Source organism: Myotis daubentonii, chromosome 9 (genome assembly GCF_963259705.1).
Source record: "Myotis daubentonii chromosome 9, mMyoDau2.1, whole genome shotgun sequence".
Classification (NCBI taxonomy): Eukaryota; Metazoa; Chordata; class Mammalia; order Chiroptera; family Vespertilionidae; genus Myotis; species Myotis daubentonii.
In genome coordinates, this window is record NC_081848.1 from 80,390,079 (window position 1) to 80,408,132 (window position 18,054).

At 54.3% G+C, this 18,054-nt stretch overlaps 1 protein-coding gene across 5 annotated transcripts; it reads right to left on the minus strand.

Moving 5' to 3' along the window:
• Positions 1-797: 797 nt before the first annotated feature.
• PELI3 (pellino E3 ubiquitin protein ligase family member 3) lies at positions 798-12,014 on the minus strand. Of its 5 annotated transcripts, none has more exons than XM_059709999.1 (8): positions 11,854-12,012; positions 10,572-10,721; positions 9,981-10,052; positions 7,670-7,799; positions 6,541-6,642; positions 5,565-5,759; positions 5,061-5,249; positions 798-3,578 (listed from the first exon to the last, which is right to left on the minus strand). In XM_059709999.1, exons 2-8 carry the CDS (start codon positions 10,718-10,720, stop codon positions 3,009-3,011), a joined length of 1,407 nt encoding a protein of 468 aa, XP_059565982.1. In that variant the 5' UTR covers position 10,721; positions 11,854-12,012; the 3' UTR covers positions 798-3,008. The 5 variants fall into 5 exon arrangements, with proteins under 5 accessions (XP_059565982.1, XP_059565987.1, XP_059565985.1 ...); XM_059710004.1 differs by lacking the exon at positions 11,854-12,012 and adding an exon at positions 8,339-8,785 and having other exon boundaries at positions 10,572-10,639; XM_059710002.1 differs by lacking the exon at positions 5,061-5,249 and having other exon boundaries at positions 11,854-12,014.
• Between the last annotated feature and the right edge of the window lie 6,040 nt (positions 12,015-18,054).

Below are 18,054 nucleotides of genomic sequence, written 5' to 3' on the forward strand. Positions count from 1 at the left end.
CTAGTGCTGCCCCCTAGTGTTGTGCAGAGAGGATGCGGGGAGAAGGGGGCACCTGGAATCCACATCCCCTCCTTGCCTGTCTTGGCTTTGCCACACCTGTCTTGCCCCAAAGCAACATCTGCCCAACGTGAGCACCAGCTGCTTGTTCAGAAAGGTGCCCAAGCTCTGCTTGGCACAACAGTGCGACTGTTGGCGCTGATGATGATGATCATAGGAGGAGCTCAATAAATTGGTCTATGTCCTTAGGAATGCCACCCTTCTTTCTTGTGCCTCATTTTCATGGTCTTGGAGTATAAAATCTTTCTTCCTGACAGGGGTGGAATTGAAATGTACACCGGCAAAGGAGGTAGTAGTGCTGTCCACTGCCACCAGTGGGCAATTCAGGCCAATAAAAGACCCCAGTACCCCTGGGAGCCTCAACAAGCTGCATTTTTCTGATCCTAGCTACTCCGAGCCTCACTGGGGTCCTGTACTAGCAGCTGGACATGGAGGGTCTCATTTAATTTTGCAAAAAAACCTTGAAATAGGGTATCATTATTTTACCTATTGTACAGATGGGGAAACTGAGGCTAATAGGTTCGTCGACTTCCCTAAGGCCACCTAGCATGTCCTCCGGTGTCCCTAAACTGAGATTCAGCCTTCCTCAGACTCCACCTGCCTCAACACACACACACACACACACACCCATCCACTCACTGGAGTCCTGACTGTCCCAGCCTTGTCTCTTCTCATGGGGATGAAGAAGAGACAGGTGAGGAAAGAACATTAAGTACCTACTGTATTACAGGTACCCTCCATAATTCACAACCACCTGGTGACGGGACTTTTATTCCATTTAACAACTGAGGAAACGGAGACTCCAGGAGTGGAAAAGGGCAGAGCTGGGCCAAGACCAGGGGTCTGATCCCCTCCACCAAAACTTGTGAGTTCTCCTCGGGGTTGTGCCTGTGCCCGTTGCTCATCTCTCTTCCAGAGTCTGAGGTTCCCTGCTAGACCTGGGACCAGGGTGTTCCCATCTGGTTCCCAACTGAGTCGAGAGAAAGCCACTGGGTAGAGTTGGATTCCTAGTGCTCTGTGTGTGTGTAGGAGCGCCATCCTTCCATACCACCCCCGCCCCCAGCATCCCCCGGCGGGGCTCCCCTACTCTGGCAGCGTGCTGCTCTGAAAGCAAGGCTGATCATATCCCCCTCTCACCACTCATGGGGGCCCTCTGTCCTCTCAATAGCTCCATGTCGGGTCTCTGTGCTCCAATTGGCTGTGTGCCCTGGGGCGGCCGTCCTCCCCCTAACCCCCCCAGGAATCTGCACTCCCTAAGACAGCCATCTTCCACTGGGGATGATGTCCAGGTCAGGCTTGTATTCAGAGCCTCTTCTTCAGGTTTTTATATCTCCAGAACCTCTGTCTACCCTTGCTCACTCCTCCTAGAGCAGCGATCGCCAACCTTTCGGACCTCACGGACCACCAGTGGTCGGTGGACCACCGGTTGGCAACCGTTGCCCTAGACATAGTCTGAGGGCAACCTCAGCAGCACCCCAAGCTTGTCTTGGCTCTCAGGGATCCGATTCAGATTGGCCTCCATGGCAACCACAGCCCACCAGGCCCCAGTCCAATGTCCCCACCCTCTTTCCTCTTTTTTGCCCCCTCCACACCCGGCCCATTTTCCAGGCCACACCTGTGCCCAGGCTGCTCCCCTTACCTGGGCTGCCCTCCCCACGGCTCCCACCCAGGAAAGCAGCACCGTGTAATGGAGAAGAGGGCAGGCCCTGCGTCCAGGCAGGCAGCCGTGGACGGGAATCTGACCTGGCCACTTCCTAGCAGCGGGACGTGGAGCACGTACCTTAATCTGCCCATAAATAGGAATGGTAATACCTCCCTCCCTGGGTTCCCAGGAGGATTAAATACCCGAACCTCTGAGAAGCAGAGCCCGATGCCTGGTGAGTGATCAATGAACATAGTTATTATTATCATTAGCACAGTGCGGGGCACAAGTGGGCATTCGGGAAGGGTAGCCCTTATATCACAGCCAAAGCTCTGGAACTGCGAGTCCTCTCTCCTCCCTCGGCTCCTGACTGTCCGCAAATGAGGTTCCGAATCCTCCATCCAGCATCTTCCCTGTCAGCACAGCCCCAACCTCCTGCCCTCCCGGAGCCCCTGCTCCAGCCACTCTGAACCCCACTCAGTTCCTGCTTCCTTACCTCTGAGCCTGTGTTCCCTCTCCCTCCTGCCAAGGGCACCCTCCCCTTCCTGTGGGGGATCCCTGAGCTCCTATGCCACCTCCCCTGTGACCCTCCCTCACTTTTCCACCTGCCGGTGAGACCCCCACCGCAGCCTCTGGTAACTCTCGGACCCGGGCACACAGGAAGCCATGCTGTCATTCGGCAATGCGGTCTGTCGTCCACTCGGCTGTGTACTCCACCAGACAGGGACCAGGCCTGATGGTCTTTGTGTCCCCAGAACCCACCTGGCATGGAGTCGAGACCACAGTGGTTTCAGCAGATGCTGGTCCCAGCCTGCCGCCCGCCTGGAACTCCATCAGGGGCTGGGACACTGCACACATGCAGGACGCGTGGGGTTGGTGAGGGCAGCTGAGCAGCAAGGTTTACAGAACCCCACGGCAGCAGCAGGGGGAACAGCTGAAGCTGGGTCAGCAGGCTCCGGGCACAGCCAGCCTAAACTGGGGGTCAGGGGCCCAGGGCCCTTTCACTCCCCCAGCGGCACAGTGTAGGCGGCATGATGTGAGACACTCCAGGAGGGGCCAGGGATGGGGGTGGGCTTTCTTCCATCAGGCCAGGACAGAGCTGGTGCTGAGGGCCCCATCATTCTGGCTGGAGTACGGGCCTCAGGAACACCTTTGGGTTAAAAGGGGAGGGGCACAGCCCATCCGATGTGTCCACGTGGTGTGGCTAGGTGCCAGCAGGTAGAGTCCCACATGCAGAGCTCCCTCTAGGCTGCAGGAGGTGGGGGACCTGGGTGGGCAGGCGGGCGAGGCAGCAGGGGGTCCTGGGAGCCTAGTCCAGTGGTCCCTGGAAAATGAGGCGGACACAGCCATGCTCGCCGGTGAGCCAGGCCCCACAGAAGGGACAGGCGGCATGGAAAGCGTGCGTGCCATGGGGCAGTGGCGTCTGGGCCCAGTAGCGGGCAGTCTTCTCAGAGCAGACATGGCCACAGGGTGCAAAGGCGTGGCTGGGCGGTCCGGGGTCCAGACAGAGGCCGGCCTCCTGGCCGAGCCACAGGGGCACATAGGGCCCCACGAGACGGCAGAGAGGACACTCGCGCTCCTGGGGACCCCGCTCTTGCCGACAGCCCCAGCCGTGGTAGCCGTGGACATGGCCGCACCGAACGTAGACCCAAGGCTGCTGCTTGTCAGGCGCCGTGCGGCCCCGGGCGGGGCTGGGGAAGGCCAGGGTGCTGAGGCCCACGGGGCACTGGGGCCGCGCGGCGTTGGCTTCCTGCCGCTGGGCCTCCAGCTGCTTCAGCGTGGGTGCCCGCAGCAGCCCCGCCGGCGTGCGCCAGAGCAGCGTGGCCCCGCACAGGTCGATGAGGGAGCCGTCCTGCAGCACATTGGACTCGTTCTCCACCTGCCAGGGGAGCAGAAGGGCCTGACTGCCCAAGGGGCCCCCACGCCCCTACCAGCGGGCAGCCATCTCCCCAGACTAGCCACCCATCCATCCCACGGAACCTCCCTGGAGAGGGCACCCTGGACTGTCAGCACAGGCTGGGGGGAGGGGGTGTGGCTGGGACAGAGAAGGGGAGGGTTGGGGCAGAGGAGGGGGGAGGACCAAGAAGCAGACAGCACCATCTCAGAAGGGGGACTGGCAGGTGCTCCCAGGCACACAGGGTCCCTCACTCAGGGTGTGGGCCTTGGTGACCTCATCCCTCAAATCAGGTCTGGACCCAAACGGAGTTTTCCCAGGCTCCCCCTAGTGGCAGAGGCAGGAAACTCTCCTATTACTGGGGACGCAGCCCACAGCAGCTGTCCCACAGGCTGGGTAAAGCCCGGACTCCAGAGCTAACTGCCTGGGTGAGATTTCTGGCCTCACCAGTTACTAACTCTGTGTGCCTGGTGGACTAACTCGGCCTTTCTGTGTCTTCACTTCCTTACCCTCCAGATGGGCTCCACTTTCCTGTCTGTCAAGTGGTTCTCATGAGTCAATCAAGGTAAACTGGAACGTGCCTGGAACTCAGCGAATGCTAGTGACACATTCGCGTGCATAATTTTTTTAAAAAATGTTTCCCCAAATCTCCCAGCAGAATTGATGCTCTGGAAAGATAAGCCACGTTTTCCCGTGAGGTTTCGCATTTCCTTGCCCGACACGTTCATCCCCAGGAGCTCTGCGTTGCCCATTGAGGAACTTGGCCCCACGACCTCTCCCAGCTCCTACCGTTGGTTTCCTATCTGGACCACATGGAGCATTCACTGTCACCGGCGTCAGAACTACTCCACAGGCCCTCCCGCTGGGAGAGGATAATGAAGCTAAACCCGTCTGCATGTGACAGACACGTTACCAACTGCCAACACTTCAGGCTGTAAACCGCTCACACATGGGCCAAGTGTCACTCTCTTAAGAGCGTGTGAATTTGTTCCACTGCTGGCAGCCTCTAAGCCAGCGGTTCTCAACCTGTGGGTCGCGACCCCTTTGGCGGTCGAACGACCCTTTCACAGGGGTCGCCTAAGACCATCCTGCATATCAGATATTTACATGACGATTCATAACAGTAGCAACATCACAGTTACGAAGTAGCAATGAGAATAATTTTACGGTTGGGTCACAACATGAGGAACTGTATTTAAAGGGCCAGAAGGTTGAGAACCACTGCAAGCCATTTGGTACTGCATGGCGTGCCTGTGTGTGCTCCACTCCCTTGACCGCCAATAAGGGTGGTACTTGGGGACGGTAGCCTGGTCCCCTCTGTGCAGCAAGCGGCACCTGGAGCCTGTTGGGGCTCCCTCGTGCAGGAGGACTGGAGACCACCTCCTGGCTTGGGCAGGGGGACGGGCAGATTTGGAGATCCCAGGAAGGATGACTGCGCGGGGAGGGAGGGGGGGACAGACCACCTACCAGCTTCCCCCGCTGCTGTGCCGAGCGGCTGTCCCTCAGAGTATAGACGTTCCCACAGACTGAGATCTCCCGCCAGACACCTGGGGCCGAGTCCTCAGAGAAGCCGCCCGCTGGGTGCATCACCAGGACCCCATTGGTGGTTAAGCCGTCCATCAGGCCATCGGGGGTCCGCCATTTGGCTGCCCGCTCCTGGGACCACACGTGGGATCAGACCACACCCTCAAGTGGCCCCCCAGCAGGTCATGAGCCAGGGGGGCTGTCCCTCTGTCCTCAAGGTCACAGGTAGCCCAGAGGGGACTAACATTGGTGCTGCCTGGCCTTGGACGTCATCTGACCTCTCTGAACCTCACTTTGCTCATTGGTTAAGTGGGGTGCTAAGCCCTGCATAGGTCATAGTTATGATTACTAAGGGCTGGTCCATCACCCCAGGATGCTGCCCCTCCCCAGCCTACCCCACAGCTCACTCTCAGAAGAAGCGCTGGGCCCTGCCTGGGGCTCACTCACTCCAAGGAAGATGTTGCTGGAGGCATCGAAGCCGGCGGCATAGATGCGGGCAATATAGGGCGGCCGGCGGTCACACAGGATGCGGCAGGCATAGCGGGAGATGGTGCTCTGGGGAGAGGGGCCCTCGGCCACCCCTCCTCCAGGAGACGTGTCTGTTACCACAAAGTCGATCATGTTCTCTGTGGAGCGGCCGATCTGTGAGGAAGGGGAAGGCAAGCACAGGGATGCTGTGTGTACAGGTCAATCCCCCGGCTTCCCACCCCCCGGGGTTCCTGGTAGCTGCTCTGCATGCAGAGTCACCAAATAATGAGGGGGCAGCACCATCTCAAGTCCCCGGGGAGCTCCAAGTCCAGTTGCTAAGGTCCAGGGCTTCTCCCTCACCTCCCCCAAAGCTCTGGGGAGCAACCCCCTCAATAAAAACTAGCCGATTTGCTGACTGCACAGTGAAAGGGTGATAGCCATGGTCTGGAAGTGCTCACATATTAGCAGCAACTAATGAATTTGTAGTGTTTATTATGAGCCAGGCTCCTTGCTAAGCATTTTCTGTGCCATATCTCAGTTAATCTTCCCAATAACTCCTCGGGTGGGTACTATTCTGGGCCCCACCTGAGCGATGAGGTAAGCAAGGCCTGGAGAGCTTAGGTGACGCTTTCTCAAAGCCACCAAGCTAGTAAGCCATGGAGCTGGGATCCGAGCCAGGTGGAGTGACTCTCACACAGCACTATGAACCCCTAAACTGTATGTCCTCCCACAGCTGGGGTGTCCGGTCTTGGGTTTGAATCCTGATACAGCAACTACCTGCTGTGTGACCCTTGCTGGGATGTCCTGCTTCCTCATCTGAAGAGAGGTCAACTGCACTAAGGCCCCCAAAGCACCTTCCCCAGGGCCTTCGGTCCTCCAGCCTCCCCCTGGAAGGTGTGTAGAGCCGACCACTGAGGCTGGTGGCCAGGAGGCGTGAGGAAGGGCCCGAGCATACCTGGAACATGTCTGTGTCACTGTCATGTGTGTATTCGACTATGACCGAATGGCTCCGGGACAGTGTGTACGAGATGCTGTGCTGGCCCCGGTTACTCAGTGCCTGGCGGGGGGAAAGAAGAGTGAGCGGCCATGAGAAGGGTGAGCCTTTGAACTAGAAGCTGGAGCCCGAGGCCAGCGGCCACTCCGGGGGATTGTGGTTCTACCCTTTGCAGAGGTGTGCGGCGCAGCCAGCACTCACACAGGTTACCTTCTTTGCTCGCTCCAGCCACCCCAACCAGGAGACATGGTTATCATTCCCCTTGTACAGCTGAGGAAACAGCAGCTCAGAGAGAAGAAATTGGCCTAGTCATGGAGCAGGAAGGAGCAGAGCCCCGATTCTAACCAAAAGGCTTTTCCTTTGTCATTGCTGTGTGCCTCTCATGTCCCCTCTCTGACCCTGGGATGCCTCTAAAATTAGCCCTCGCTGGTTTGGCTCAGTGGATAGAGCGTCAGCCTGTGGACTGAAGGATCCCTGTTTCAATTCCAGTCAAGGGCACCTGCCCAGGTTGCAGGCTCGATCCCCAGTGGGGGGCATGCAGGAGGCAGCCAATCAATGATTCTCTCTCATCATTGATGTTTCTGTCTGTCTCTCCCTCTCCCTTCCTCTCTAAAATCAATAAAAAATGTATTAAAAATAAAATAAAGTAATGCTGCCCGGCTGGCGTGGCTCTGTGGTTGAGTGTTGACCTATGAACTAGAAAGTCACGGTTCGATTCCCAGTCAGGGCACATGCCCAGGTTGCGGGGTAGATCCCCAGTGTGGGGCGTGCAGGAGGCACCCGATCAATGATTCTCTCTCATCGTTGATGTTTCTATCTCTCTCTCCCTCTCTCTTTCTCTCTGAAATCAATACAAATATTAAATAAATAAATAATGCTGCGAACTGTCCAGTGGATGGCGTCTGGTGGTGAAGGAAATGCTTTGCACACTGGAAAGGACTGTGCACCCTGCAAAGGTTCTCCCATCAGCACCATTTCTCTGGCAGCCCAGGAGGCAATGCGTAAAGATACGGTGAGCTCCCGGGCTCCAGGGGGGTGTGGGCAGCAAGGGCAGGACCGCTACCCGGGTCTGCTGGGATAAGCTGCTTGCCTTGGAGACGAGCGGCGTGGAGATATGGTGCATGACGTCTGGCTTCACTCCGTTGGCATGTGGCCTGCGGTTCAGTGCCAGGCGGCTTCGCCGGCGGCCCTTGTCCCCACTTGATAGACAACCATTGTAGCTGTGGACATGGGGAGGTAAGCAAAGGTTGCAGGGAGAGAGATACACGTGAGCCTTTGAGACACTAGTAGGAACTGCCAACTTCTGGGCGGATCCTACCTTAATACACAAGCCCTAGGACCACCTGGAACCGGAAGACCCTACTGATCAATTCACCAGTGATTCCTGGCCCCCTGAGCCGTGCCCGGCCAGGTGCTGGGCACTGGGGTGGCATAAGTGATGAACCACAGGTCAGTTCTATGCCCTAGTGGTGGCAGAGGGGGATCCTCAGCTTTTCAAGGAACCTGGGTGCCACCTGCCATGACCCAGGCACAAGTCAAGTGCACTACAAGCCCAGAGGCCGGAGAAGGGAATTCTGGCTCCAGGATCAGGTTTCTAGGAGAGAGCACACCTCTACTGGGCCTTGAAGAACTGGAAAGGAGTCACCTTTAGCAAACTGCCATTTATGACACCACAGTACTACTGGAAACCAGAACGAAAGAAAAAAAATAGACCCACAATGCCACGCCCTCCATACAGCCATTCACATCAAATTTCTACCTTCCTTTCCAGCTCTTGTCCGGAGGGAATGATGTGGAAAGCAAGGATGGGGTGAGTCACAGACTTGATTGCTGCCATGTACTGGAGCCGCCCATGTTCCTGGTGCTTCATTAATTACCTAATGGAACCTGCGCACTGTCCTGCCAAGCAAGTGTCTTTCTTCCCATTTTACAAATGAGGAAAATTGAGGCTCAGGGAGGTAAAATGACTTGCCCGAGGTCCCAGGCTAATAAGTGAAAAAAGTCTAGATTTGAACTCGGGTCTGTCTGACTCCAGCCTCTCCTGCAGAAGCCCTTTTAGAGGTAAGGCTCATCGTAAGCAATGGCCCTGAGGCTGGCAGAGCTTGATGAGATCAGGGCATGGTGACGCGGGTGGTGAAGTGCAACAGGAGAAGATGAGGTCCGTGGAAGGGCCCAGAAAACCAGGCTGAGGAGTCTGGCCTTTAGTCTGTAAGCAGTGGGGAGCAATGGATGGTTTGATAGGATGAAGAGCTGCCAAATACAGCCAAGGACCACCTGATCAGAACCTTCTAGGAGCTTGCTAAAATACAGGTTCCCTGGCCCTACCCATGGAGACGGTGATTCTGTAGGCTTGGGATGGGCCTGTCACTGGCCACTTTCCTTGTGTTCTCCAGGTGGCTCAGATGTACAGCCAGTGTGGGCTTCAAGGCCCGGCACTGAACCACCAGCTGTCAAGAGGACCTGACCCTCGGTCTGCGCTCTCCCCCATCACTGGTCTCCCCTCCATCTGCAAAGACAGCCCTGACTTTGGAACACCAGGCAGCTGCTATTCTAAGGCAAGCACCCCTGCGAGGGGCATCACTCTTACCCTGGTCAGCTCCTTCCACATATGGGGTGGGGAGGTTCAGGACGCAGGCTGGGGCTCAGAAGGGCCTAGCTGAAATCCTGGCTTGTCCAGTTATCACATGACCTCTGTAAAACGGAGCTAATTTCTCAGGGGCCTACCCGTGGGTTCACTGTGAGAACTAAACGAGATAAAGCATTTAAAAATGCTTGGCACAGAGTTTGGCATATATATAGCAGACCCTTAATAAATGTTAGCTATTATTATTTTTAAAAGCACATGGGCCTGGCTGGTGTGGCTCAGTGGTTGAGTGTTGACCTATGAACCGGGAGGTCACGGTTTGATTTCATGCCCAAGTTTCGGGGTCCATCCTCAGGAGGGGGCATGCAGGAGGCAGCTGATCAGTGATTCTCTCTCATCATTGATGTTTCTACCTCTCTCTCCTCCCTTCCTCTCTGAAATCAATAAAAAAAAAATTTTCTTTAAAGCACATGGCATGTGTATGTCAACAAACAGTAGCCAGTATTATTTCTACAAAATCGTCACAATGATAACATAGCTTCTCGGATATTTTCTTCAGGGAAGATGGCAGAGAGAAAGGCCAGAAGGAAGTATTCATGGGGGAGAAGGAGGGATCTGTGTCTAGGGGAAAAGCAAAGTGGTTGTTGCAGGGATCCTGACCAGAGACCAGGAAGTCTTCCCAGCCACCAACTCACATCACTTCCTCTCTTCTGGCCTGTTTTCTCATCTGTAGCATGAAAATCAGCTGTGGCTTTAGTGAAAGTGCACTAGACCTAGAGTAAGAAACCTGGATCGAAATCCCAGCCCTGCCACTTACCAGCTGTGTGCCCTTGGACCAGTCACTTCCCCTCTCTGAGCCTCGGTTTCCTCACCTCCTTCCTCACAGCATCTTTGTGAAGATTGAAATGAAATAATGTCCATGAGAGGGCTTGGCACAGGCCTGCCTCCCAGGCACTGTTCTATGTGCTTTACAGCAAACACCTTTTTCCTTCCTTCCAACAACCCTCTGAGGTATTATCATCATCCCTATTTGTCAAAGGGGGAAACGGAGGCAGAGGCAAGTTAAACAACTTGCAGAGGCAGGATCTGAACCAAGCAATTTTGATAGAGAACCAGAGTTCTTCACCTCAAACTACACACTCACAAGGTGGTTCATGAAAGGCAGCTGTGTTACTTTTTTCTGATCAGAAACAGGTGGGTAGTTAAGAGTTGTCTTCGTAATTTATGAAAAATGGGAAGATAAAATAACAATTATGAATTAAGTGGGTTTGGTCAACTCTGTCACTCAGCTGGGAAGGTGAGGAAGGACAAAGAGCAGAAGGTCACAGAGGGGGAGGACTGGGGCCCTTGGTTTGGTTGCCCTGCAGGGAGCCTGGTGCCCCACCCCACCTGGGCCAGGGACGCTCACCCCAGGACGATGAGTTCGCCATACTTGATGGGCTCCTCGCCTGGCTGCACATCTTCACCAGAAGAGAGGATGCAGGAGCCCTGGCTCCCAGGGTGCTGGAGGTCTGAGGTTCGGGGGGACCCCACGTCGGGGTTTCCTTCCAGCACCATTCTGGGCAGAATGGGAGAGGAGAAAAAGAATTTTGTAGCCTCCCGTCCTATCCCCCGCTCAATGCCAGCTCTGGCCTGCTGCTGGGCCACCTAGGCTAATGCCAGAATGACCTTTCACCGCCTCTGTTGCTATGGCAACCACTTCACCTCTGCCTCTCCTAAACTGCCCTGGGTTGCTGGGATACCAGGGAAGGGAGTTGATAGGTGGAATGGAACCAAGAGGGAGAAGCCCACAGAGGATGGGAAAATGTGGTGGGGTCGGAGGGATGAACTAACTTGGGATGGCCAGAGGCTTCTTTTTGGCCAGGACCCCAGTCTGGGATGTTTTTGGAAGAAGGGAACCCCAGGAGTTGGGGGGCCTTAACTCCTCATCTCAGACTCAGCTCCTGGGCTTAGCTCTCAGCCCCAGGACCTTCCTTCCGGCAGGTTATTGGAATCTGTCCTTTTTAATCTTTCCGCCTCTTTGCAGGTCTGGCCTCTGTCTGTCTGCTTTCTCAATGACTCTCCGTCCTCCCCGCCTCTGTCCTTTTCCCAATCTCCCTTCCCACCTTCTTCCCCATCTCCGCCTGTTTGTCCACCTCCACTTCCCTATCCATCTGCCTCAGTCTGTCCATTTTGGCCTCGCCCTTCGGCCGGGCCTCTGGACCCATCCCGGGTGCGCGCCCCCTTCCTCCCTCAGGTGTCTGTCTGCAGTCCCCGGGCTGTCTGGGTCTCTGGAGGCCTGTGGGGGCGGCGCTCCCCCCTCCAGCTACGGCTGCAGCAGAGCCCATCTCCGCAGGAAGCCTGTTTGGAAAACACCCGCGCAGGAGGGGCTGCGCCGGGCAGGCCCGCGCCCCGCACCCGGGCCAGGCACAATGACGGCCCAGCGCATACGCAGATACACACCCGGGGCCCCTCCACACAAACACGCGCGTGCACGCACAGTCCCGCACACCCCGAGCCCCGCGAGCAGAACCAGGACCGGCGCAGAGCCAACCCTGGTCCCGCGACAGCAGGCGCGAGCGCCCAAACAGCCACAGGCGCTCGCCCTCGGACCCACTCCCCCTGCCGCCCCCAGACATGCAAACACGCCCCCTGCACCCGCCAGGGCCCGCCCGGCGCAGCCCCCGCCCCCTCCGCCCAGGCGGCCTCACCTGGCCGCGCTCGGGGGTCCGCTCTGCGCCGATCCCTTCGCACCTCGACTCTGCTCGGCCCCGGGGCCGCTGCGGCGGGATGGGCCCGGCCCGTGGCGGCTCCGCGCTGCCTCGTCACGTGGACACCCGGGACCGAGGGAGGGGGACCAGCGCGCACCTCCACGCTCCACCTCCCGTCCCGATGCCCCGCCCCTGAGCCGCCTCCAGGAAAGCCCCGCCCACTCCAGACTCCGCCCCTTGCGGCGAAGTTTGGCCCTAATGACCTGAGCACCGCCCCTTCCTGGAAGACCACGCCCCTCTGACCCCGCCCCCTGCACTGGAAGTCCCAGTCGCCGGTGTCTCAGGAACTCCGTGGACTACCGTTGTGGGTTTGGCGACTCCCTGGCAGCCTAGTTCGGGCTACCCAGATCCCGCCCTTATTTCTGGGGATTTCCCGGGTCCCCCCAAAGACCTGGGCGCCCCCTCCTCCACCGCAGTCTGGGCAGGAGGCCCTTCTCCCCACATTAGTCCAGGGGCTCTCTTTCCCCCGCCCCCCAACACCCACCTTCTACTTGGGGAAGCCGCAGAATTAGAGGAGAGAGCTGGGGCGGGAAGGAGAGGGAGAAGGAAAATACTAGAGGAGGCTGACGGGGGAGAGAGGGCTGTGCGTCTGCAGGGAGGCCGCGGAAAGCCGCTACGTCACAGGCCTTCCAGCCCAGCCAGGCCCCTCTCTTCTCCCTGGGTGACTTCTGGCCCCTCTGGACCCCCTGGTGCCCAGGAACACCTCCCTCCCGCCGGCCGGCACGCACACACCGGGCGAAATGCCACAAAAGGGATGGAGGGCCCACAACCCCTTGCGGGCCTTGGCGTGAAAGGTATCTCATCTATGGGCCTGCACAGGTAGCTACCCACTGTACTTTGAGCAAAACAAGCCTTTAATTTCTGGGAGGCAGGCACGATAATCACCTGTTTTACGGATGAGAAAACAGATTTACAAACTTGGTCACGGTTGTTCTGCTAGAAAGGAGCCAGGAGTGGATTTCAGCTGTGTGATTCCAAAGTCTGGACTCCTAACCTCCTTACCTGTGATAACTGGGAGAGGCAGGTGGGCTCAGGGCAGGAGAGGCCCAGAGACGCATCAGATGAGATCCCTTTAGGTCATTATCTCTCAGTATGTTTGGAGCCATAATCAAGAAATGGGGGACGCTTAGAGGATGGATTCTTAACCTGCATCTTTGGAGTGAGTGTGTGCTCCATTGAGGAAATCAAACAAGGTTGCACAGAGGAAATGGCCTTTGACCCTACTGTGAAAGGTACGTGAATTTGCCCACAAAATCCTGGAGGGAGCATCCTTCCCACCCCAACTTGTTGCTTGTGAAGCTCCCAGTGTCTGAGACCACCTGGGCCCCACCATGTTCACATCCCACTAACTCGCCCGCCAAAAATAGCCGAGGATACCAACTGCTTTGCCATCTGTTCTGGGGCCCTGTGTCAGATGAGACAAGAAAGCCGCAGACAGCAAGTCCTTTAGGGACAAAGGCACTCATTGATCAGAAGGAAACACCACTGAGCAAGCTGGACTGCTGGGCTGCCAGCAGCAGGTCATGCAAATCCTGCCCCACAAGACAACTTCCTCCCTGAATGCCTACAGTGTGCCCTCTCCCACGCCAGGTAGGCACAGCTCCATTAGGACATAGGGACAGCCTCACTCCCCTTTGCACTCCCAGCTTCCAGCACACTGCCTGCCAGAGCAGGCCTGGTGAACACGTGCTGGATTACTATTAGATACCGCAGTTTACAACTGAGAAAAGTGAGACTCTTTTTTTTTTTTTTTTCCCTTTTGGCAGCGGGGAGATACTTGTCCCAGATCACACAGCAAGGTAAGTATAGAGCTGAGGTTTGTCCAGAGCCCAGTGCTACCACCCAACACCAGGAAGACAGTGATCTCTCCTGCCGTAGAGTGCTGGAATCAACGAGGATCAGAGCTGCATGGTGGGCACAGCCAGACCTGAAGGGGCCTCCAGAAGCCTGAGATGGGACTGATCCCAGCACTGTCCAGATAGGGGAGAAGAAGGGACAGCTGGATACCACCAGCAGACACAGATGCCCAAGTTCAGCCTTGGTTTCTGGCTCTTAACTCCCATGCTCTATGCCAAGAACTCCAGTTTCTTTCTTTTAAAAAAAATATATATTTTATTGATTTTTTTTTTACAGAGAGGAAAGGAGAGGGATAGAGAGTTAGAAACATCGATCAGTTGCCTCCTGCACACCCCCTACTGGGGATGTGCCCACAACCAAGGTACATTCCCTTGACCGGAATTGAACCTGGGACCCTTCAGTCCGCAGGCCGACGCTCTATCCACTGAGCCAAACCAGTCAGGGCGAACCCCAGTTTCTTAATCTCTCTATCCTCAGTATCCTTATTTATAAAATAGAAATAATTTAATATCTACCCGTAGTGGGATAAAAACTTGTAGTATTCAAAGGGAGAGGGTTGGGGAACATCTGTGATACTGTCAACAATAAACAAAATGCAGTAGCCCTGGCCAGTTTTGCTCAGTGGATAGAGCATCGGCCTGTGGACTGAAAGGTCCCGGGTTCGATTCCTGTCAAGGGCACATGCCCAAATTGCGGGCTCAATCCCCAGTTGGGGGCATGCAGGAGACAGCTGATCAATGATTCTCTCTCATCATTGGTGTTTCTCTCTCTCTTCCTCTCCTTTCCTCTCTGAAATCAATAAAAATATATTTTTTAAAAAATGCACTGTTGTTCTGAAATCCCTTTGTTCAGCCCCTCCCTTCTCTCCCATCAATCTAGATCAGTGATGGCGAACCTATGACACGCGAACTCATTTTTTTGGTTGATTTTTCTTTGTTAAATGGCATTTAAATATATAAAATAAATATCAAAAATATAAGTCTTTGTTTTACTATGGTTGCAAATATCAAAAAATTTCTATATGTGACATGGCACCAGAGTTAAGTTAGGGTTTTTCAAAATGCTGACACGCCGAGCTCAAAAGGTTCGCCATCACTGATCTAGATCTTAACCCTATTGCTTCAAAAAAGGGGGGGAGACAAAGAGAGAAACAAGATACAAGTTTATTTCTTTTTTTAACTAAAATTGTTTATTTATTGATTTTGAGAGAGAGAGAGAGAGAGAGAGAAGGAGAGAAGAACAGAAAAAGAAAAATTGAGAGAGACTCTGAGGCTAGGCCGGGCTCTGGCCCCCTGGACCTCGCTCGGAGAGCTGAGCTTGGACAGAGCCCTGTGAGGCCAGCCTGGCTTGTGGGCCTCTCTCGCAGTCTGAGCAGAGTCCGAGCACTACTTTCACACTATAAGGAGAGACTTGGAATTCCAACAGAGATCGTAAGCCATTTACTCTCTGGCTGTTACAGAAAAAAATCTTGCTAACCTCTCTCTGATCTAGGATTTTTAATTCCCTTTATAGTCTTGCACAGCTGTTTAAGAACTTTGGAGAGGTCTCTTTCACTAAAAGCAGTCTTTTCCAAGCCAATTAGCCACTCATTAGAAAGGTGGGGGAAGCCAGAAGAGTAGACTGCACAGACTGCATAGGAGTCCCCAACTTGGTAACAAGCAAATGGATTCCCACTGGAAAGTGAGAGTCAGAGATTGGAGGTGGGTGGGGGAAAGATGAGGTCTCTTTTCCCATCTTCCCTGTTTCTGACCTGGCAGAGAAAATGTACAAGCACAAGGGTGGGGCTAGAAAAAGGGTATTTGAGGTCTTTCGCGTGGGTGTGCCACCTTCTGTGTGGCAGTACTAGCCCCTATAGGCAGGCAGCTGTAATCTGGACCCCATCCTCCCCACATCAGGCACAAGCAACACAGGTTTGGAATCAGGAAGCCACAAGAAACAATGATAGTGGGAATAGCATAAGAGCAAAAAGCAAGCTTAGAACCCTAGAATATTCCAGCAGGAAGCGGTGGACAGGTGACCTGTTTCCACCCCTACTTTGAAACATTGAGAGCCTGAGATCCAGGCAGCCATGAAAAAACCTGAGCCACAGCCAGAGATGGGATTGAAATGCAGGGCCTCCAACTCCCAGGTCACATGCTATCTGGGGATCAGAACTTGCCAGGCCCACAGTCCAGTAACCAATATCCAGGAAGGTCATTGGGTGCCACTGTCTTACAGAAGGAAGCCTGGGCCTCAGGGAAGGGGGTGACCCCCGTATACTCCTGGCAGGGTGGCCACCGGAGGACCATTTTTCTGCCTCTGGATTCCAACAGCCATGTCTACACTGGTGCTCAAGGCTGTGGACAGGCCTTCCAGGAGCCTCATTTTCTGAACATGCGGGGCAGGAGGGCATGCTTCAGAGGGCAGCCTCACCTGCACAGCCCTGTGCTGGTGGCTGTTAGGTGATGTCCACCTGCTGTCCTGGTTAGCAGACCTTCCCTGCATGCTCTTCAGTTTCCGTTGCGTGACCAGTTGGTGTTTTATTCTGTATTTGTCTCCCACAAACACTGAAGAAGCCCATCCTTTGCCATCTTGAATTGAGAACCGAGACTGTTTTTTCAGAACTGCCTGGCCGGCACCCACAAGCAATACGTGTCCTTCCAGCAGGACCAAGGGAGCCAGTTTCAGTGCACGGGAGTGACTTGCACAGCCACCTTTCCCTCGAGAGCCAGGAGCCCTTTCAGCCTCTGGCTCTGAGCCACAGTGGGGTGCTGTTAGGAGGCTGTAGTCATCCAGGGGAAAGACGTTGATGCTGAGACTATGGTTACAGCAGTGGAAGCACAGGAACTAATACCTGCAAGGATCATTACATTTGTTCCATCAATATTTCCCAAAGGCCTACTGCGTGCCAGGTCCAAGGTTAGGCCTTGAACATACAGGAATGAGCAAGATGTAACATCACTTTTTAGGGTCACACAGGCCACTGCAGTGCTTTCTATTTGGGTGGAGGCTGGCCCATGAGCATTAGTAAGAGATCATTTTTATTGTGATCCAATACATACACACAGACACACAAGGGAAACACAGGTTTCATGAGAACACTTATAATTTTTTTTTAATCCTCACGTGAGTATATGTTTTTATTGATTCTAGAGAGGAAGGGAGAGAGAGAAACACTGAAGTGAGAGAGAAACATAGATTGGTTGCCTCCTGTGTGTGCCCTGACCGGGGATCAAACCTGTGCCCTAACCTGCAATGAAACCCAAAACCTTTTGGTGCATGGGGCGACACGCAAACCAACTGAGCCACCCAGCCAGGGCAAAAACACTTATCTTTACTCCATGTGATATACTCCATTTTCTATTCTATTTCATTAAAAATGCTGGTCAAACTCATGAAATCAATTTCATAACCCACTGATAGGTCACAATTGTAATTTGAAAAAATCGCTATAATCAACCAATGTGTCAGCAAATCTGTTTTCTTCTGAGGCCTCTCTCCTTGTGTTTTCACGTGGTCTTTCCTCTGTGCTTGTCTGTGTCCTGATCTCCTCTTATAAGGACAACTGTCAGATTGGATGAGGGCCCAACCTAATAGCTTCATTTTAACTAATCACCTTTCTTTAAAGGCCCTATCACATTTGGAGGCACTATAAGTTAGGGCTTCAATATATTACTTTTGGGTGGAGATAATTCAACCTATAAGAGGAAAACCTTATAATTTTCTTGAAGGGTATGGAGGCAGAGGGAGCCGGGGAGAAAAGGCGAGAAAGAGTGTCCAGATCTACATATGCACAGACGGAGGCCCAGGAGAGCGAAGAGTGGCAGGAAAGTGCACACTCTGGGTGGCTGAGGATATGGTGTGAGGTAGGGAGTAGCAGGATGGAGAAGTTGGCTAGCTCCAGGGTCTTGAATCCCATACCAACAAGTGTAGACTTTAGTTTACAAAGCAATGAGTCGCAGGAGGATCCCCTGGGACTGGAGGAGGATCCCAGAGAACTGAATTTTAATAAGTGTCTCAGATGGACCAAGACCCACACTCTGGGAAAAGAAGCTGCATTGACAAGTTTTAGGGAACTGACACTTGCTGAGTTGGAGAGGATAGATTGATGGGGCAAGAATGGAGGCAGAGAAGGGCGGGGGGATAAAATGGATACATATGTAATACCCTTTGTAATACTTTAAGCAATAAAAAAAAAATAAAATAAAATAAAAAAATAAAATAAATAAAAAAAAGAATGGAGGCAGAGAGACCATAAAGGGGGCTGTCTGAGTGTTCAGCCAAGGAAAGATAAAGTCTGAAGTG